General features: G+C 35.6%; 1 protein-coding gene across 1 annotated transcript in view; it reads left to right on the top strand.

Annotated features, from left to right (window-relative positions):
- The window catches only part of LOC145688095 (protein DENND6A), a 107,129-nt gene that overhangs the window by 34,872 nt on the left and 51,640 nt on the right, over positions 1 to 20,617 (top strand). Inside the window, exons 4-5 of the mRNA XM_081761829.1 lie at positions 922 to 1,172; positions 5,709 to 5,899. Coding sequence (XP_081617955.1) covers positions 922 to 1,172; positions 5,709 to 5,899 — 442 coding nt within the window. The remainder of the gene's footprint in view (positions 1 to 921; positions 1,173 to 5,708; positions 5,900 to 20,617) is intronic.

The following is a 20,617-nucleotide window of genomic DNA, read 5'->3' on the forward strand; positions in this document are numbered from 1 at the left end:
GGAATAAAATGCTGCATATTACATTGTTTTATGAAAGAAAAAAACACTAGTTAAATTTTCAACATAGTTTTTCTCCAACTGCATGTTTCAGACTTACGCCCTTATTGCATCAAACTCCTCAATTATGGCTCATCCTTTATAGCCGCAGGTTGTGTGAGTTCCTTACATTTGCAATTTGTAAATACAACGTTGCTGTTCTTTTCCAGTTATTTGTATTACTCGATATTTTGAAAATTGTTTAAGAACTGAAACTGAACTTACGGTGCTTTCTAAAAATATTGATTTGCTTTACTCTAGAGTGTCCACTTGTTTAATAAGAAACATAAAATAATACAAGCTAACTTGCGTGCTTTCTGTGCATGTGGTCTCTGGTTCTATCCCCAGTGGGGACACTTACCTTATAAAAACCCGGGTGGTAATTCTGATACCACTTTGGACAGTAGGCATATTCGTACATAGCCTTGGTGCTGAAAAGGGACGTTAAATCAATCCATTCTTACTTTAGATTGCAGTGCGAGTGAACTGCTTCTTTGCTAACGAAAATGGACGTAAGCCGATAAAAGTGTTGTTTTAAAGTGTAAGTTGAAAATGTACAAAACTTAAAATAGTCAGGTAGATACTGAATTAGGAGTTCTTTTAATGCATGAAAGATCGAAATATCTTATAAAACATCTTTTTTACATGACTTTTTTCTTACTAATTAATATAAATAACATAGTAAATGGCATGGAAAAGTTTTGCTCAGACAAGGAAACTCAGGTTTATAGATTTAGAGATTAAGAAAGTTGAAGTAATAGTTCTTATAACCTCTGATAACAAAAAAATATAATTATTATTACTATCTTTTTCTTTTCTTTTCCTTTTTTTTAATCAAAAACTTATGAAAACTATTGATAATAGTTGTTTCTCCTGACGTTTCAGGCTCAAATTCCCAGCCAGAGTAACAAAGTAGGAGCAGTGCCATCCTCAGGATCGCCATCTCGAACTACTCAGTCCGTACTTCCAATCCCAACTGTACTAGCTTCTGTCTATGAAGTAAATATTTTCCGCTGCTTTGCACCTGTTCTTTCGCACGTTCATTTGTTATGGGAGCTTGTGCTAACGGCTGAGCCGATCGTCGTAATGGCTGCATCACCTACAACGTGTTCAGAAATGGTTCAAGCTCTTGTCAGGTAAATTTTAAAATTGTTATGTTTAATTTATACGTTGACAGTTGAAAATATAATCCATATAAAGGCTATCCAGTGACCTCTATGTAAATTTTTCTATAATATAACAAAAACTGGAAAAAAAAGAAAGAAAAAACGTAATTAGATTTTTGCAGCGTTTATGTGGGATACGAGGAGCTTAGAGAACTTTTGAGACGGATTGTACTTCATAACGCGGTTAAAGAGGTACAGTGTGTTCCATTTAGCGAGGTTTCTTTGGGTTATGTATACACTGATAGGGCGGTGACAAACCTGGAAAACCGAGAAAAGTCAGGGAATATATGAGAACCGGGAAAAGTCAGACTATTTGAAATGACCGGAAAAAGTGAAGATATTTGAGATGACCGGGAAAAGTCAAGGAATTTCTATTTGCTAAGAATGAGATATTATAAACATTTAAAATAAAAATTCTAGGATGATTTCAGAAGTGATTGTGTGCTTGCATTTAACTGCCAACTTAGAACTTAGAAAGTTCTCTGTGTTTTCCACTAATGATATGTAACAAACTTAGGTTCTGTAGTTGTGCACATTATATTTTACTTTTGCTTGTGTAGGGGATTATCATATTGATGAATCATGTACAAAATACAGTTGGATCAACGATCCAATGGTAAATTCCCTTTTGACGCTCGCATAATTTCAACCTTTTCGTTCCTACTAGTTTCAGTTTTATTGGAGTTTCCTGTCTTGCTTTAAGCGGAGGTAGCTAACCATGCAAATGAAAGGATTTTGGAATACGGTTACTTGTATTTTAGCTTTTGTGTTTCCATTGTAATGTATTTTGATTTCCAAAGAGCTTTATGTCAGAAATGCTTGTGAGTTTACGAAAATGGCTACACAAAGTTGCACATCAGCGTATGCAATATTCAGCAAATAGCTGGACTAATTTCATCGGACTCTTGATCTTTAAATATGGGATAGCTGTATACCAAAGTGTGTTTTCTACTTTGTGCTTATAATGCAATTTGCAACTACATATATAATAATTTTCCATCAATAGTTATTCATTTGTAAAGATATATTAATGATGATGCCTCTCATAAATTTATATATATATATATTGTTTGTCTTTATTCTCATTTTAAAATTATTCTGACATTAAAAGTGATGCAACAATTTGCGAACAATATTTATGGTACTGTACATGAGTTCAAATGAAGTTTTATTTTCTCTCTCTTCAGTGATTTTTTGAACTAAATTTTTATATGCTCTTTCAATGCCAATACGAAATGTTCAGTGATGTAAAGCAAGATTCTTTCTTATAAAACATATACAAATATTTAACTAGAATGCAGCTTTTGAGAAGGGACACAAAAACTGTTCTGGAAGTTGCCAAAACCCTGTCTCTTTAGGAATTCGGAGTGAAATGAAAGAAAAGGGGACGGTTAGAATTTGTGGTTCAAATTATCGTAAATTAATAATATTTTTTTTCCAGTACGCTGTGGAAGTAACGAAATTTCATTTTGTGCAACTCCTGTTTTAATGTTGACATCTTCATACGTTTAATGTGGGAGAAATATCGTAAATGAAATCTGCATCATGTTCATATGTTGTTATTTATCAAGTTTTTCGCCAAAATTTTTGGATTTTGGAACTAGGAAAGCAAACAGGTTCTTTCTTGCTGACGGTTCATTATCACGTGTTACAGTGAATGAAGGAAACTAAACCAAATGATCGAGCATGTTTCGAATGTTATACAGGTTTGAAATATTTTGTATGTTGATACTAAAACATAAATTCGGTAGCGTAGTCTGTAGAGCGTTCACTTCTGGCGCCAAAGTTCTTGCGTTTAAACCATACGTGTGCGATATTGGTTTTGTAATAAATAAACACCGTGTATGTGTGTGTGTGGGGGGGGGGTTCTCGGGATTTTCCCATTTATTCCCCTATTCGCATTCCTTTTGTTCTTACATCATTAATTCAGTAATTACTATCTCGTTTGTGCTACGTTAAACTAATAATTTAATGTAAAGTATAATGTTAAGCAACGAGCTTTTTGTATATCAATAACAGTAAGGCGCATTCGGTTATTGTGAAACTAGCAATTTGTAGTGATTGACTTCTTTTACCCGTCAAATAATGTTCCGGGGCACGATTTTATTTTCCTCATGAATAAGCTGTTCTCTGCTCGCTGTTTGGCGTGGGAATTCAGTTTACTTTCGGTGTATTATTCGTTACTGGAAAATAGAATTTTGTAAATACCCAAATGTGAGAAAATAATAGTTAATACAAAGTAATAAAAACATTATTATGACAAATTTCAAATGAATAAATAGCAATCTGAAAATAAGTATGTACGTTTTGTTATCGTGTATTAAGAGCGCGATCCTGTTTCATTGTTTACGTGTTTTAGTTCATCATTTTTCATTTCTTAGCTTAGAAATTTAACAATGTTTAAATGCCGAGACTAAACACACACACAATGGCTGTGTTCAAAAAGGAAATAAATAGCAAATGCATATTGATTTGATGCAGTGGATTGAGTATGCATAGTGACAAAAGATTGGCTTTATACAATCGTAAAACAACAGTCTTTTATATTAAGAAAATTCCTCTATAGGTGCATATCCAATGATACACAGAGTGAAAAAGTGCATGACTGGACCGGAATTCGAACCCGGGACTTTCGACTTGCCGTAATGATGCATTGTCCACAACGCTACCCAGTTCGCTCCCTGAACAGCCATACACTCTCTCGCTCTTGATTAGTGTTCTTTCACTCAAGACCATTTGGATTGTACTAGAACTTTCTGTTGTGCCTGGACAATCCAGTGTCCACCGTTAGAACACGTGTGACGGTTTTATTACCATTATATATTCGTAACACACCAGTTTCTCCATTCCTTGATATAATGGTAATACAACCATCACAGATGTTCTAAAGGTGAACACTGGATTGGAGAAGAAAGCATGGTGATGGTGAAAAAAAAATCCAATTTGAAATTTCGACAGATTTAAACGTTCCATGACCCATAGATACCGTAAAAGTGATTTTTCGATGTTTGTTAGTCTATTCGTCCTGATCTACACTCACCTAGAGGACATACCGTTCAACGTATCTCAACTAAATTTTAAACTTAAGAGTTTTATATGATCTTCCAGGGGCGTTCGAATTTTCTTCCAACCCCTAAAGATAAGGGTGAAAATTAATAAATATGCGATTTCCTCAAAACCGGCTTTAGTATTGTGATATTAGAAAAAATAAATAACTCTTTGCGCCGCTATATCATTCGCAAAGCAACGGTATGGCAGAGAGGGTCGTTCAAACCGTTAAAAGGTTGTTATAAGTATCTGCAAGAAGTTAATCGGGTGAACAAATCTTTGATGAGGGGATGGATATCTGAAATCAATTATACTTTATTCCATATTCCGTTGTCTAGTGGGTCTAGTACTCCAGTGCATCTTACTTTAACATTTAAATCACATTCGTGTATTTGTATACTATTGCCAGACAAGGCTAATAAGGTATAATCTACATGTAAAGAAAAGGATAATATTCCTTTGGTAACTGAAGGTCAAACAGTCTGAGTTAGAAATAGTAAAGATACTTTGATGGGTTTATTATAAGTTTTTAAGAAGGATGGGACAGTTTCTGTTCCTGGTAATGTTGCAGTGAGAGTAGAAGGTGATGCACAGGCAACAAATGGTTTAAGCATAGTTCTACAGAAAATGACAGCGTCTGCGGTAATAGGAGAGATTTGATAATAGTTGGAACCACACTTACACAGTAAAGAAACAGTTGAACATAAGGGAAATGGTTCACAAGAAAATGATAAAGAATATTTGCATTAAAGAAGAAGGCCAAACACAAGCACAACAGTCAGAGACTTAGAAAATGGCAAGCAAAATAAGAAAAGTCTGTAGAAGAAAGGCGCCAACAAGCAGCATCAGAGACACTTTTGAACTAGAGATAGGTAAATGGAGCAATCTGGTCTTAATGGTAGTGTTGGGAGTCTCGCGCATTAGGAGACACTAGACAGTTGGGGCTACGAAAATTGACCTACCTGTTTAGGACTTCCTTTTAAAGAAGGGGGTAGTTTTAAATGTTAATGATACGGTTATGTGTATTGTGGCTTAAGATTCATTAGTAAAGTGATATTTGATTAAGTTCATTTGTCTATAAATAATAAAAGTAAATAAATTACACCTCAGAGTTTCTCAATTGCGAAGAAATTGGTATTTCATTAATCTGAGCTACCTTTTACGAATTAAAGAATTGGTGACAGATTTCCAATTTTATTTTGCCAATAACCAGCACCTATTCAACGAGTTCTTCCTCGAAAGCTCCTCACATTTTCGAACATTTTTTTTTTCTTATAAAGAAAGCCGGCATTTGGTCCCATGTTTGTTTTGTATCTTGTAATGTAACATCTTCGGCAGGTTTTTTTTTTTTTTTTTTTTTTGTTTTTGTTTTTCATATTCCATGTTTTTATTTTGAAAACTTCGGTGTAACTGTAAATAATGTAGCTTCAGTTGATTCATACTTTTTTCTTTTTTCAGCATGATTGCCCCACTTCAGTATTGTGCAGACTACCGGCCCTTTTTTACCATCCATGACAGTGAATTCAAAGAATACACAACGAAGTCCCATGCACCACCTCCTGTGATACTAGGTGTTACAAATCCATTTTTTGCAAAGACACTTCAACATTGGCCTCATATTATAAAGATATGCGATTCACCAAACCTTGGTAAGGTTTCTTATATGATTTTTTCTTAAATTTGCATATATGTTCCACTGTATTACTATTATGTATTGTGTGTGCATTATACATGGTAGCTTAAAAGTTTGGAACAACTACAGAGCTGACTAACAGCACAGGAAACGTGCTCCACATGTTTCTGCACGTTGAATTGACGGAGAAAGATATGTAAAATGAATATCACTTTGATCTGACTTTAGCCCTTGCATCTCTTTCATGTACGAAGGAATATGAAAACTGAGATATAAGCTCTGAAAGTCCGGAATCTAGATCACCTTCAGAGAGAAACCTACTGAAACTGCCACTCTGTATCGTCTCGTGTTCAAGATAAAATAGTGGTAGAGCGTTCACCTCTGGTGCGGTGGCTCAGTGGTAGAGCGTTCACCTCTGGTGCTTGGGGTCCTGGATTCGATCCCAGCCCCCGCCATGTGAACTTTGTGGTGGACAAACACCGTGTGTGTGGGTTTTCTCGGGGTTCTCCCGTTTCCTCCCACTTTCTTCATTCCACCATTTCATTCATTACGCATTATCACCGTCTCCTTTAGCCTAACTGGCATAACCGTGGGACGTAAAACTCAAAGATTTTCAAGATAAAACACATAAAAACACGGGGAAACATTTAAGAAAGTGTAGCGAGCAGTGGAGCACGTTGTGCATGAAGGGTAGTATGTTGTACATCAATTCATTCATTTGTTCCATACTTTAGTGCAACCAACATGTAGAGTTAAAAATAGTAATATGTTCAGTAATATCTTCAGAATTCTGAATAAGGTGAAAATATTTTGTGTCATTAAAAGTTTTAATCTGTTTTCTTCCGGAAGAATACTTTAAATGTGAAGAATAAAATTAATATCGGAGATTTTACGTACACATTTGGAATTAAAAATTGAACTGGTAAGCGAATGCAGCTTTGCTGCTACCATTGTGAAAAGTTTATTTAATTTGGCTAAAGCAGTCTCGGACAAATTTCGTCTCGAAAAAATGAAAATTACTTTAATCTATTACTGACTGTATGGCACAATTTTTCGACCACTATGTTTTGAAGTACCGTAAACTATTTTGAGGAAAGAACCTCTATACTATCTATGCTACCATTACCAAAACGGAAAATTTCGTTATTTTACCTCAAGTAGTCTTTGGGAAATCATGTAATACATTAGACAATTTTCTAGTCGCTAATTTCCCAAAACAGGTCGATCATAGAGACCGAATATTCAGGTACGAAAACATGGAAAATAGACAGGTAAATAGACGCTTATAATCTAAAATCTAACTCGAAGTAATGAACAGAAACATTCAATGACATGATTAAGTTATGAATAGTGTTCATACCTAGAAACAATTGACTTTTTTTTTTTTTTTGTAGAAATCTTTTAAAGAAAGAAGAATTAAATTTCCTCCATCAAAATAAAAAAAAAAAAAAAAAAAAATCACTAGTGACTGCGTTGCATTGGTCGGTTGCGTAGGCTGTTTAACCAGAGTAAAATTTTTCCTAACGGTACAGATTTTCCAGTTGCTAACCATAATTTTTTCGCAGTAGAAAATGAAACTGTGTGACCGTCGTATTCTAATGAATACGAGGGTGCACTTACCTCAGCAGTACACATAGGTAATTGCGCAAAAAGGCATTGTCAAACACATCGCAAGAATCATTTAGGGCAAAAGAAACAAATATTTTTGATGAGAGAAAGTTTATATGAACAAAAACTATTGGAGTTGAGATTACAAAAGAAAGTTTTGAGTTGAGGGCTCCGATTACAGGTTAAATGATAAAAGAAATGTTACAATACGTTTGTCCAATGCGTATGCTGGTAGGCCATCTTCTTTGGTCTCCCCTGCCTTGGATTCACTTCGAGTGCATGTGGCCTCTTGTTTCAACTGCTCCTCTATCTTGGCACCGGCTGCTGGAGCTCTGCTGCTTCCTAGTACTGGAACCGCAAGTATGAGGAAGTGTCCTTGCTGAGATGCGTGGGGACTGCACTGGTTGTTCGTGCTGCCACCTGGTGGCCGCTTCATCAATTGTCCCAATTGACTATCGACACGCGAAGAGATTGTCTGCCGTCCACAACTGGATGTGTTGAATTGTAGTTAATGTTTTAAAGATTTTTTTTTTTAATTTCTTGTACGCTAACCGTTGTAGTGGAGTGGATTAGAGGAAAAATTCATAACAATCATGCATATTATGATAAGAACATAAGATTTTGCACAGAGTCTACTAATATAGTAACAAATAAATTCTGACGTAGACCCCAAAAATCCGACGCCAATTTCCTGGAATTCCAGGCGCTGGAACATCTGGAGCACTGGAGAACGGTATGTTATCGCTGGAATAGCCATTACGTGAAAACGGCTTGACCTACAGAGCCAAAGTAAGTCTCAAATGCAAGAGAAATAACAAGCCTTTAATTTAAATTCTATATTGTCTTAATTGAACATCATCCAGGGCCGCACGAGGGGCCCAAAATTTATTAAAAAACAAAAAATCTATGGCGTTTGTTTATGGTTTTATCCATCTGGAAGCTTTGGTTTAACAGATATCGCAATAACGCTATTGTAAATCGTTTAGCAAAACCTTCAGCTTTACTGATATCCTTTTAGTGTATATGAGATCAATAGTCTCGGAGCTATGTGCATTTAAAGTTATGCGCTACACTACTGGTTTCCGTTCATGTTAGTATTGAATAAACGGCTGCAGCCATCACACTTTACTTTATCATTTTGTAAGCAAAAAAGGAATGCAAACGTGACCCACCCAATGGTTGTATCTGACACCGATTATAGCATAACAAAGGCATGTAAGTGTTTCCTCCCAGTGTACAGTTTCAAATGTTTAGGCAGCAGTGACGAAATCTATTTATATCTGACAAACGAGTTGTTGTCTTGAAAAATCAAATTATATTTTATCATCAAGAAAGTATTTTAGTATTACATATGTGTGAAAGAAGCTTAAAGGTGGAACTAAATATCCAGCCTTTCTTTCTGCTGTTCATTGGGATGTATGCTGATATTCAGGAAATGTTGATAAAGTTTTTGTTTAACAGAAACAGAGTTGAGAGAAGATTTATATATCACAAGAATCTTCGTTGCTTAAGCTACCAGAATATATAAAAATTCCTACTCAACTACTGAATAACTTTCTTGCAATCTGTATGAGAAGGTCTAAAAATGTGGTTTATTTACATTGTTACTGGCGTGATCCTAACAAGCGATAACATTAGGTTGGATTAGATTTTAGAAAGTGGAGGTTAAGCGACTAGAGGTAAAACAGCGTTCGTGATGTGAGATACTGAATAAAAGAAAACTTAGCTGTTAAATTTTTTGGATTACGGTCATTTTTTGAATAGATTTTTTTTTTCTGAAAATAAAAAGGTGAATCCTGACATCTGCGGAATGCATTCGGCTATTTACTTCTAGAGTTCTATTTTGTGGATATATATCTGGTTAGGTTTGGTTATAACATATAAAAAAAATTCTTTTTTCGTGGAATGAAAACTATTCTGAGGTTATTTTGTATCAAATTACTGCTACACTTTTTTTGTTAAAATGTCTGACTAGATTTTTTTGAGATTATAAAATATAAAAACAGATTGGACTAAATATCACAGAAAACAGGCGAATTTTAATGTGAAATTTTAATGATTCAGTTAAGTCGGTATACATTGTTGAAACTCTTGAAAGAGATCAGAACAACAGTTTTAAACAGGAACGGTTGCAGCTGTGCAGTATATCACTGTTTGAACCAACCAGTTTAAACAAAACAACCTTGCTCTTTGTCACAAGACAATGAAAAAACTTAATCCTGAACACCGTAAGCTATTCATATTAAAAAATGACTGTGTTCTCTTCACTCGTCTCTTCATAGCATGTCAGAGTCGACAGGGAGATCTATCCGACTTTTTTGCTCATGAAAATCTGGGATATCCTCCGTCAATTTCTGAAGATGGATTCATACGCAAAGGAACTAAATCGGATGTAGTTACATGTTTAAAAATACGGCGATACCCAATTTACCCCTCCACCTGCTACATGTATGATATTGGACGGCTCTGCTTTCATCCATATGTTGAAGCCGTCACCATCACAAACATTTCATGAGTACTTGCAGGTGAAAGTATATCCTTATATTTCATCCATTCTTTCAGAGAAGAGCAGAGTAGATCTGGTGTTTGATCGTTACTTGCAAGATAGCTTAAAAAGTGAAGAGAGACAGAAACGAGGGTCAGCATCACGAGTTCGTATTACAAACTCTACTCCCATCCCAAAAAATTGGAATCTGTTTTTGCAGAATGAAAAGAACAAAAAAGTCTTTTTCACTTAATTGCAGAATCTATGAACGAGGCTAAAATACCCAATGAGAAAACTGTTATTTGCACTAATGGTATTGACATATGAAGTACATTTGACGTAAATATACACGGTCCACTAGCACCGTGCACGCATGAAGAGGCCAATACGAGGTTGCTTCTGCATGCCAAACATGCCAGTAAAGCAGGCCATAAATCCATTATCATCAAAACGGTAGATTCAGATGTAGTCGTCCTGGCTTTGCATGCTTTCCCCAAACTACTACTGTCCCACCTGTGGGTTGAGTATGGTGTTGGTAAGCATAAACGCTTTCTTCCTATTCGCCAGTACGCAGAGAAACTAGGGACAGAAATCTGTGACGGCATCCTGTTTTGGCACGCATTCACCGGATGCGATACTGTATCTGCCTTTGCAGGTCGGGGAAAGAAAACAGCTTGGGAAGCGTGGCGGACAAATATAGAAATTACTGCTGCATTTGTAGAACTTTCACATGCACCTTTAAAATTAGACGATATGCAAGGTTTCACCGTGTACCTATATGATCGAACCAGCAACCTGAAAAATGTAAACGACTGTCGTCGAATGCTTGTAACTAAAAAAATGTCATCATTTAGAAAATGTACGTCCCACTGAGGCTGCACTTCTTCAACATGTGAAAAGAGTCATTTTGCAAGGAGGATATATTTGGTCACAGTGGTCTGCGCTACAACCTGATTTGCCAGATCCTGAACAGTGGGACTGGAAAAGAAGAGATTCAGGGTATACACCTTTATGGTCTGTGCTACCAGAACTTTCCAGGCACTGCCAAGAACTTGTTCGTTGCGGATGCAAATCTCTGTGCACTAATATGTGTAAATGTGCTGGCCTATTCCTTCCATGCACAGCCTTGTGTGCCTGCGATGGTATGTGTATATGACTATAAACCAGCGTTTCCCAACCGGTGTGCCGCGAATGGACCGCTGGTGTGCCGCGAGGAAATCGAAACAAAATTATTAATTCTATAGCAACCAAATTGCAAGACATAGGAAAAAATGTATATTTTTGTATTTCACATTACTATGAATTTCTACCATGGAAGAAGTTACTGTAATTGTAATATACGTATTATTCTACATCTATTACTGTGTAGCAGACAGTATTTCAGCTCGTACACATTTCCATGGTTAGCTGCTATGTTACGTTTTAATTGAGAGTCATACTAACACCGAGAAATGGAAGCACTTGTACCGTACGCTTCAAGTGAACGTTCGTAGAACACTCATTTGCACGTGAATGACAGAACAACACTTTGTTCAGCAGCTGTGTTTTGACTTCGACGCATCGCAAGCTGTGTGATTGCAATAATATGCACCGGTTTTGATTAAAACAGCAAAGTTAAAAGTACAAGACATTTGTTTGTTCGTTCGTTATTTAGTGATCTTCGTTCCTAGTGAAAGATTGGATAAAGTTTTCGAAAAAAAAAAGCGTATTTTTAAAAACCTAAGTCCTATATTTCATTGCAATTGTTTTCTATTTTAAAATTAGAATAAAAAATAAGCATAATGAATTAGCATAGGAGAAAACCAATGATCGAGCTTTCATCTCTGTGAGAAGATCAGTAATCACAGAAAAAATACCATGGTATTTTATATTTGCAAATAATAATAATAATAATAATAATAATAATAATAATAATAATAATAATAATAATATATGAGTGTGCCGCGAGAATTCAAGTTACACCTGTGATGTGCCGCAAGTTGAAAAAGGTTGGGAAACGCTGCTATAAACTGATGCAATTACTACAGCAAGAAACTGTGGTTTACTTAATTTAAATTTTGATTTTATTACTATTTTATGTAACATTTTCTTCATGAAGTGACCAAATAAAAAGCACAAAGAAAAAGTACGCCATAAGTTTTTTTGTTTTTTAATGAATTTTGGGCCCCTCGTGCGGCCCTGCATGATATGCAATTAAGACAATATAGAATTTAAATTAAAGGTTTGTTATTTCTCTTGCATTTGAGTCTTACTTTTATCACCGACCTAAAGGGGAAAATGGCCTTTTGTGGGGCCACCTAGTCCACTTTAACTATTGAGAACCGTTCCCTCAGGTGTGATAGACATTTGACAAATTATTATAGTTTATGGAGTAATAGCTCAAAACACTTGTTTCCCTGGTAAGTTCTCCTTCCCTCCGTACTGAGTGGTCTCCGTACACTTCGGAAAGGGTTGCGTCAACAATTTGAAGAGGTTGTTGAAATCTAGGAAGATTGTCAAGTTCCAGTAATAATACAAACTTTAATGGTACTAGTTGAATTGAAGTAATTACAAACAAATAATGATAATACAGTTGAGTTTAACATAGTTCCGAATGTTTAAAGATTCTGAGTATATTAATCGTATGTCCTTGTTTTCCATAACAGCCGCGCATCTAAGTTCGTATACTTATGTCTAGCCTTCCTTTACCTTTTCTAGAGCAAGAAACTGCCCATTCAAATCCAGCGACGAAAACTACGTTGACTCAACATCTGGAACATCCCTTTTAGACGGACCTTTACACTGTAACTTTCTTTAAAAGTCTCATTAAAAGCTAAGATTACAAACAGCCACTTCCTTTGGAACACGTTCACGAAGTTACACACAAAGCGACAAACACTGCTCTTATTCTTTTCCTTTTCTTGCTGCTAAAAGAATAAGGTGACTGGATTCAGCCAATCAGAATTTTTCTGCCGTTGCCTAGCAACGAAGGTCTTTCGGTGCGCATGAACCTGTCTGTGTGAGTGTATTGTTGAAATTTGAGCACCGCTTGCATACAAGTTGAGCTTTGTACCCTGCCGCTATTTGTAACTACATCGTTACAATACTATTGATCATTGACACACATACAAATACACATTCAACCAACTGACAAAATAACGTTGAATACTTGAATATATGAGAATGAACTGAAATAATATGAGGTAATTTAGCAAATGCAAATTAAATAATAAGAAATGTCACTAAATCATATTTGTGACACTTTGGCTCTGTAGATCAAGCCGTTTTCACGTAATGGCTATTCCAGCTGTAACATACCGTTCCCCAGTGCTCCAGATGTTCCAGCGCCTGGAATTCAGGAAATTGTCGTCAAATTTTTGGGGTCTACGTCAAAATTTATTTGTTACTATGTTAGTAATCTCTGTGCAAAATTTTATGTTATCACAATATGCATGATTCTATCATTATGCTACCCCACTATTGAGGAATGACACGTTTTCTTGTCTGTCGCGCCTCTAAAGCATTATCATCTTCATCCCCTCAAGGAAACAATTCTAGAGGTAGTGGCGCTACTGGTTCATAGATTTATGTACTATGATTTAAAATATACGTAAGTCTTCGTGGATTACTAATTAATTCTTGAAGTATGTTTGATGTTGCGAGTTAATTACAAAACAATTCCCAGTCTTAAGGACTTTATGCCTTCTCAACCGAGTTACATCACAAATTAATTCTAAAATGTTGGACGCTTCCAGTTTATGGTCATTGATGTAGATTGTGTGTTTATTATCACATGTAATTGCACCATCTTGCGTTAATAGTTGAAATAGTAGTTCTGTTTCTTACGATGTGGTATGGCTGCTAATTTTTCTTGCTCAAAACAATCATCCTTCAGAATATCTTGATCAGGTTTCATCGAAATAATTGAAATAGGTATTGGTTCTTCTTGTTTACGGGGCCGCGGTGGGTCAGTGGTAGAGCGTTCACCTCTGGTCCATGGGGTCCCTGGTTCGATCCCAGCTCGCGCCAAGCGAACTTTTGGTGGACAAACACCGTGTGCGTGGGTTTTCTCGGGGTTCTCTCGTTTCCTCTTACTTTCTTCATTCCACCATTTAATTCATTTCTCATCATCACCGTCTCTTTTAGCCTAGCCGGCATAAAAGTGGGACGTAAAACTCAAATATTTCATTTCATTTTTTCTTCTTGTTTACATATAACATAAAGATATTTATGTATTATTTTATTGAATTGGTGTCACGTTTCATCGTCACTCCTTTACATTGTTTAGTAAAACTGCATTTCTTGATCACAATTGGATTCACGCCTTTCTGTCACATTAGTTAATGCATGTATTCATCTAATCAGTTGCTGAGGTGAACTTTTCTTATTGTGTTCCATGCTAATTATTGTTTAAAGAGTAGACTGAACAACACTCCTCCTGCAATAGGTGCAAATCATTCTGGTAAATATTCTCCTTGTTGTGCAGACATGCTGCTTCTTCTTGTCGAATGACTTCATGCTGTCACGTGGTAGCGAAGCGTGTACTTGCGACGCGTCAATCTTGATTTCTGAGTATTGTCAACGGTACATAGCCTTTTAAGGCATAACAACTAGCTGAACCTGCGCTCTCTACACAGCGCATCATTCACATATGAGCATAAATCTCCTCGTTCCTCACAACATATGTATATGTCCCTTTACAGACACAAGTGAAAGACGTCTTGATTTAAAAAAAAAGAAAAATTGGCAAGGGGTATCATAAAGGGGAGATTTTTTCGATTATTTTTTCTCAATATATCGCACCGTTTGCAAGATTTGAGCTTACTTCCGGTTGGAGTTTCTAATTCATGTATGACCAGTGTTTTCTTTCTTCTTGCATGCAGTATGTAATAAGCAAATAGATTACATATCCAATTAATTATAATGTCAGTTATATATGGTGTTCATTGGGCAAAACACTCAAAAAATAAAGATTTATCTTAGACTCGAGAAATGGCTATCCTTCCTTTTTCACTATTATTTGGCCATGAAACAAACGCCTGAGATATATACAACCCCAATATACAACACTGTGGTGTTGGAATGTATAACGCATATGATATGATGCTTTAGTTTGTTTTTTTTTTTTTTTAATTTCAACGCTTCCAGTGTACCCTAAAAAATGTAATAAAGAAATAATGGCCATTTTAAATATTCAATTAGAACTGGACAATCTACACAAAATTTCGAATCGATCAGTGAAAACGTCATCTTTCTAAATAGAGCCTGTAGTTTCCGAGATATCATTGACGAAAGGATTGACCACAAACATATAAACATAGTTTAAAAGAACTCGGAAGATGGAAGCACAATTCACATGCATTGATTTTAGAGAAGGCTTATTAAAATACAAAGGCTTTGAACAATAATTTTATATCATAAACTTTATGAAAAAGATATAGTTAACTAATTTAGGCTATTTAAAGTACAAATACTCAAAATGTTTGTCTCTGTTAAACGTGAAATGACACATAACCGTAAATGAAAGATTTGAAAGCCAGAGTTGTAGGTTGGAGCTCAGGCGCTTTTAATTGCTATTGTAGCATTTTAATAGATAGATATGTACAAGTATTTTGTATTAGTGAAGCACCTGCATTGGAAATTATAACTTTATGTAAGTGTGGCTTAACGTTTGCAAGACACGTAGATAAGCGTATTTCACTCTAGGAGACATCGTGAAATGAAATGAAATGAAATCGTTAAGTTTAACGTCCCACGGTTATGCCGGCTAGGCTAAAGGAGACTGTGATAATGAAATGGTGGAATGAAGAAATGGGAGGAAACGGGAAAACCCCGAGAAAACCCACTTACACAGTGTTTGTCCTCCACAAAGTTCACTTGGCGTGAGCGGGGATCGAACCAGGGAACCCACGCACCAGAAATGAACGCTCTACCACTGAGCCACCACGTCCCCAGGAGACATCGTGATAGACTAAATCATAATTCAATGTGCACACTAATTTAAATGTTTTGTAAGATTGTAGATGTAATGATTAATGTCATTGGGGAAAATATTCGTACGGAATCGGGTATTTTGTCGGATATGTCTTGTTTCAGATCAATCAACAAGTAACTATGTGTGGGTTTTTCGTTGCATTTTTGTTACTTTCGTGCAAAGATAATGGGTCACGGCATGATTTGATTAATATGCTTGATTTGGTGATTTGTCACGTAGATTTTTAAACAACACCAAATGTAAAAGATTTAAGCTTATGTCCCGACAGGTTACTGCAAATAATTCTTTTATCAAACAAAATTTAACATAAATCATGCAAAAATTCAAGATAGATAATTACTTGTTCAAGCTTGTGATACGATTGTACTTACGTACTAAAGATGTAATGTGATAGATTCCTGTGTAAAGAGAACATTCTATTCCCCATAAGATATTCAGCCATAGGACAACATATCACGTGATAAGGAGGGTAAGAGGGGACATGTAATGAAAAGTAGCGAATGAGAAGTGATGTCACGTGATAAGTGTGACATAATATGTCTAAAAATGAATAGAGTTTCGTTAATTGCTGTCAAGGTGTGTGAAGAAGATAACTAGTGCATAACGGAGGACCAAAAGTAGAGGGGTGTATCTCAATTTTTAGTACAGTTGCACCTTTCCACTCATAAAAAGAATCAAGTAGTCATTTCCATAGGCCATATATTCAAATTTAAGAAGGGTTCTAGACACCGTTAAGGTGCGTGAGCTATGATAAAGCATGATCTCCGTCGGAATAATTGCCATTTTGACCTATTAAAGTTGTACTTCAATTACAGTAACGCTGATGAAACATGACGTCACACGATGAAACCCACGGTGGAACCACAGAATCATCACTTTTCATTCGCTGCTTTTCAACACATGATCCCCTCCTCCAGACTGCACAACATAATTATGACCTACGTCATGTAATTCATAACAACCAATATGAACGATTTGCGTTATGTCACGTGACCTGGGTCATGTGTCACAAGTCAATCAGAGCTATTTTCCTATGCGTGTGTGTGTATACTTCTATGGAAATTATTCATAAGAGAGTAAGATGCTAATCCATAGAGCCTAACACCAATAGAACCCTAAACACCCATCTTAGAGCATGAGAGGTACAGAGTTGGCTCACCTTCACCCATTCAAAGGAACCACAGGGATACGTAACTGGTCCTAAATACTTATGAAAAAGAGTGAGGTAACCCTCCATGGGATCATAAGCACCCATACATCAGTATAAGACTATGAGCATGAAAGGCACATGATTGGTCCATCCTACCCATACAAAGGAACTATCGTGGTACGTAACTGGTCCTTGACACCCACTAAAGAGAGTGATGGCTCACTTCTCCATAGGACCATAAACACCCATACATAAGCATAGGACCATAAGCACCCATCTTAGAACATAAGGAGTACATAGTTGGCCCACCCTACCCATTCATAGGAAATACAGGGGTACGTAACTAATCCTAAATACCTATGAAACAGAGTAAGGTACCCCTCTATAGGACCATAAGCCCATACATTAGTTTACTGTAAGACCATAAACCCCATCTTAGAACATAAAGGCTACATGGTTGGCCCACCCCACCCATGAAAAGAGCAACGTTGACCACCTCAGGGGTAAGTATCTGATACTCAGTAACTATGAGAGTAAGATACCCCTTTATAGGATCAGAAACGTCTATGATAGTTGACCAATGAAAAAAAAAAAAAAAAAAAAAAACACGAAATGTTTAAAATTTGGCATCTTTTTTACCCATCTAAAGGAACGAGCTAGGACCCCCACATTTTACGAGGAACATATTTAGTACCCATAAACCCATCCAAAAAATGTAGTTCCCCAAAATTGCTAAATTTAAGATTCATACCACGTGACCGGAATCAATGACTTCTTTTCAAGTCAATAAGAGCGATTTACCTATAAGAACCTGCCTAGTAAAGTCGCGGCCACCGTTAAGCGACCCTTACCCATACCCTTCGTAAGAAACAGCTCCTTCCACAAGCATGACCACAAGTGACCACAAAAGTGTTTTCTGCACGTGCTGAGGGACAAGGTTGTCACATTTTTTTCTTGAAAATGTCTGGACACCATATGTTCTTTCTTCTAGAGAGAGCCATTGAGAAAACCGTAGTAGAAACGTATTGACTCGTGAATTGTGTAATAAAAAGTGATCTAAGAAAAATGTTATGATCGAGTGCCAACAAAATTCAAATAGGGCGAAAATACCAAAACTGAACACGAATTATTTATGAGTTTTTAAAAAGATATATACACTATTATATTTAAAAAAATTAAAAAAAGATTATATCAAAGTGACTTACTCATCAATACCTTACTCAAACTATTATAGATAGAAACATGGATTTGTACAGAATATTCCTTTGTCAAAAGGCAAGGGCTAATAAAACAATTTTAAAAATATATGTCCTATAGGAGACAAAGAGAGTTCATTTTTTTTTAAAACAAAAATAGAATATATCATAAATTCTTGAGGTTAAGAAGATGGAACTAAGGGATAAATTCTTCATTAAAATGAACAGAAAACACGTTTCAATGATTGCGAAAACTTCGCTCCTATAGGAGAAAAGAGGGGGTTTGTATTAATAATCAAATTACCGATTATTTGTTTAGAAAATGCCGAATGTGAGAATTCGCTTAAGAAGGCGTAAAATTCAGCACATACACTTCTCATTAAAAAAAATTACAGACCGCGACCTTCGGATTTTCTTTTTTTTTTTTTTTTTTTAATTCTGTTCCTGAGAAGGGGAAATGGGGTCAATTTCTATAATATTATAATTTTAGTTTTACTAAAGAAATATCCTCAGGTAATTAGAAACAAAGATTAGTGAAAAATGTCAGTAAAATTGCAAATTTGATTAGCACTCGGTTGATAAATCTGTCAGTACCGAAACTTAAAATAAAATTGAAAACAAGCTGTTGAGAATTATATCTGTAAATACTTTATTTTTGTATTGAAATCAATGTAATTCAATTGAGTGCAAGTATCTTACATGAAAACGTATCCTAAGGTTAGTGACGTGGGCTGGCTGTATGGTTTCATCATTGAAGCCAATAAACTGGTGATATTAAATAAATGTTGTTTAGAATTATTTTATATTATTCCGATATGTGATCTCCTTTGATTAAAGTAAGGTCACTGGTTTTGGAACGCGGAAAAACGATTTAACTCAGCCTTGACTAGTGTTGTCCACGAGAGGAGACGTCTTGTTAAGGTTGAAAAAGTCTCGTTTTGTCTCGATTCTCAAATAATCTTTGTCCTCTCTTTCGAAAATGTTCTCGTTTTTTTTTTTTTTTTTTTTTTTTAAGTAATTTTATATCCTTGACTTTTGAGAGTAATGTACGTCAATTTTTGCACTTAGTAATAAGAAAATTAAATGCTTTGTGGGGATAAGTGTTGAATAATTAGCATTAATTAAAAAAGATACATATCGCCCGGATTTCTTAACCAATATTTATATCGAAACCAGATCCTAGCTAGAAGTAGCTAGTGTTTGAGCCCCTTTCGACTACCTTCAGCCCCCTGAAACTTTCATGTTTTGCTTCCTCTGCTTTGCTTCACTTCCAAGTACACGATTCTTTTATTTGTTACTTAGACTTTTCTGGCCAGAAGGACCAGGTTGCTTATCATCTGGTACCGCCGAAAGAAATTAGATATTTCCAAACAGCGAAAAAATACGTAGACACCACCAGCATAGTACAATCTCTTCGAACAAAATCTCAAGGGAAAGTAGAAAACCAAAACTTACCAACTGACAACTGTGAAAAACATTGATGGTCATCAACAATAAATTGAAGCGTTCTATAAGGAATGAATTTTTTTGAGAAAACATTCCAAGCTAAGATTTTCACTTCCTTCTCTTCGTTTCTTTAATTTTCAGAACAATACCAAAAAAAAGTTTTAACTTTTAAACTTCTTTTTGTGTTGTTACTCAATCGTGGATGAAGACGTCGTAAGACATACTGTCTTTCTTTTCTTTATATATATATATATATATATATATATATATATATATATATATATATATATATATATATATATATATATATATAAACTTCAAAAAATTATGCAAAATTTACAAACATATGATTCATTTTATTATGCCTTGCAAAAATCGGAAAACTATAAAGGGAAGAAAGGAAAATCACCCTACTACCTGCCTTTAGTTGTAAACTATAGCGCCAAAAGTTAGGCTCTTGCAGAAATTGAGAACAAATATTTACCTTTTAAGTGCGTAAATTTTTCCCTTTCCATACTTTTTTTTCCTTTAAAAAAATGTCATCCTGAAGAAAATAGAATCCGTTTTAAAAAAACTGAGATACTTCGTTAGTTCATTTTCCCTACAGATCTTTTATGGGCAATAAATAAACATATCACTTTATCGAAAACTTTCGAATACTAACATAATGCAAGTTGGGTCTAGGTTGAACTAAAAAATAAGTTTTTTCTTCTGCTGTTCCCATATGACAATCTGGAATGGAAACCTTCAAAACAGAAAGAAACCAGTTCATTCAGTTTAGAAATCTGGCATCATTGAGTCCTTCGCGACCTCCAGTGCAGTTTGCGGTTGCTAAGCCACAGGGGGTAGAAGAAAGTCTTCCTTCTTCCAGGAAA

The sequence above is a fragment of the Thermobia domestica genome, chromosome 6 (assembly GCF_964235325.1).
Source record: "Thermobia domestica chromosome 6, izTheDome1.hap1.1, whole genome shotgun sequence".
NCBI classification, from domain to species: Eukaryota; Metazoa; Arthropoda; class Insecta; order Zygentoma; family Lepismatidae; genus Thermobia; species Thermobia domestica.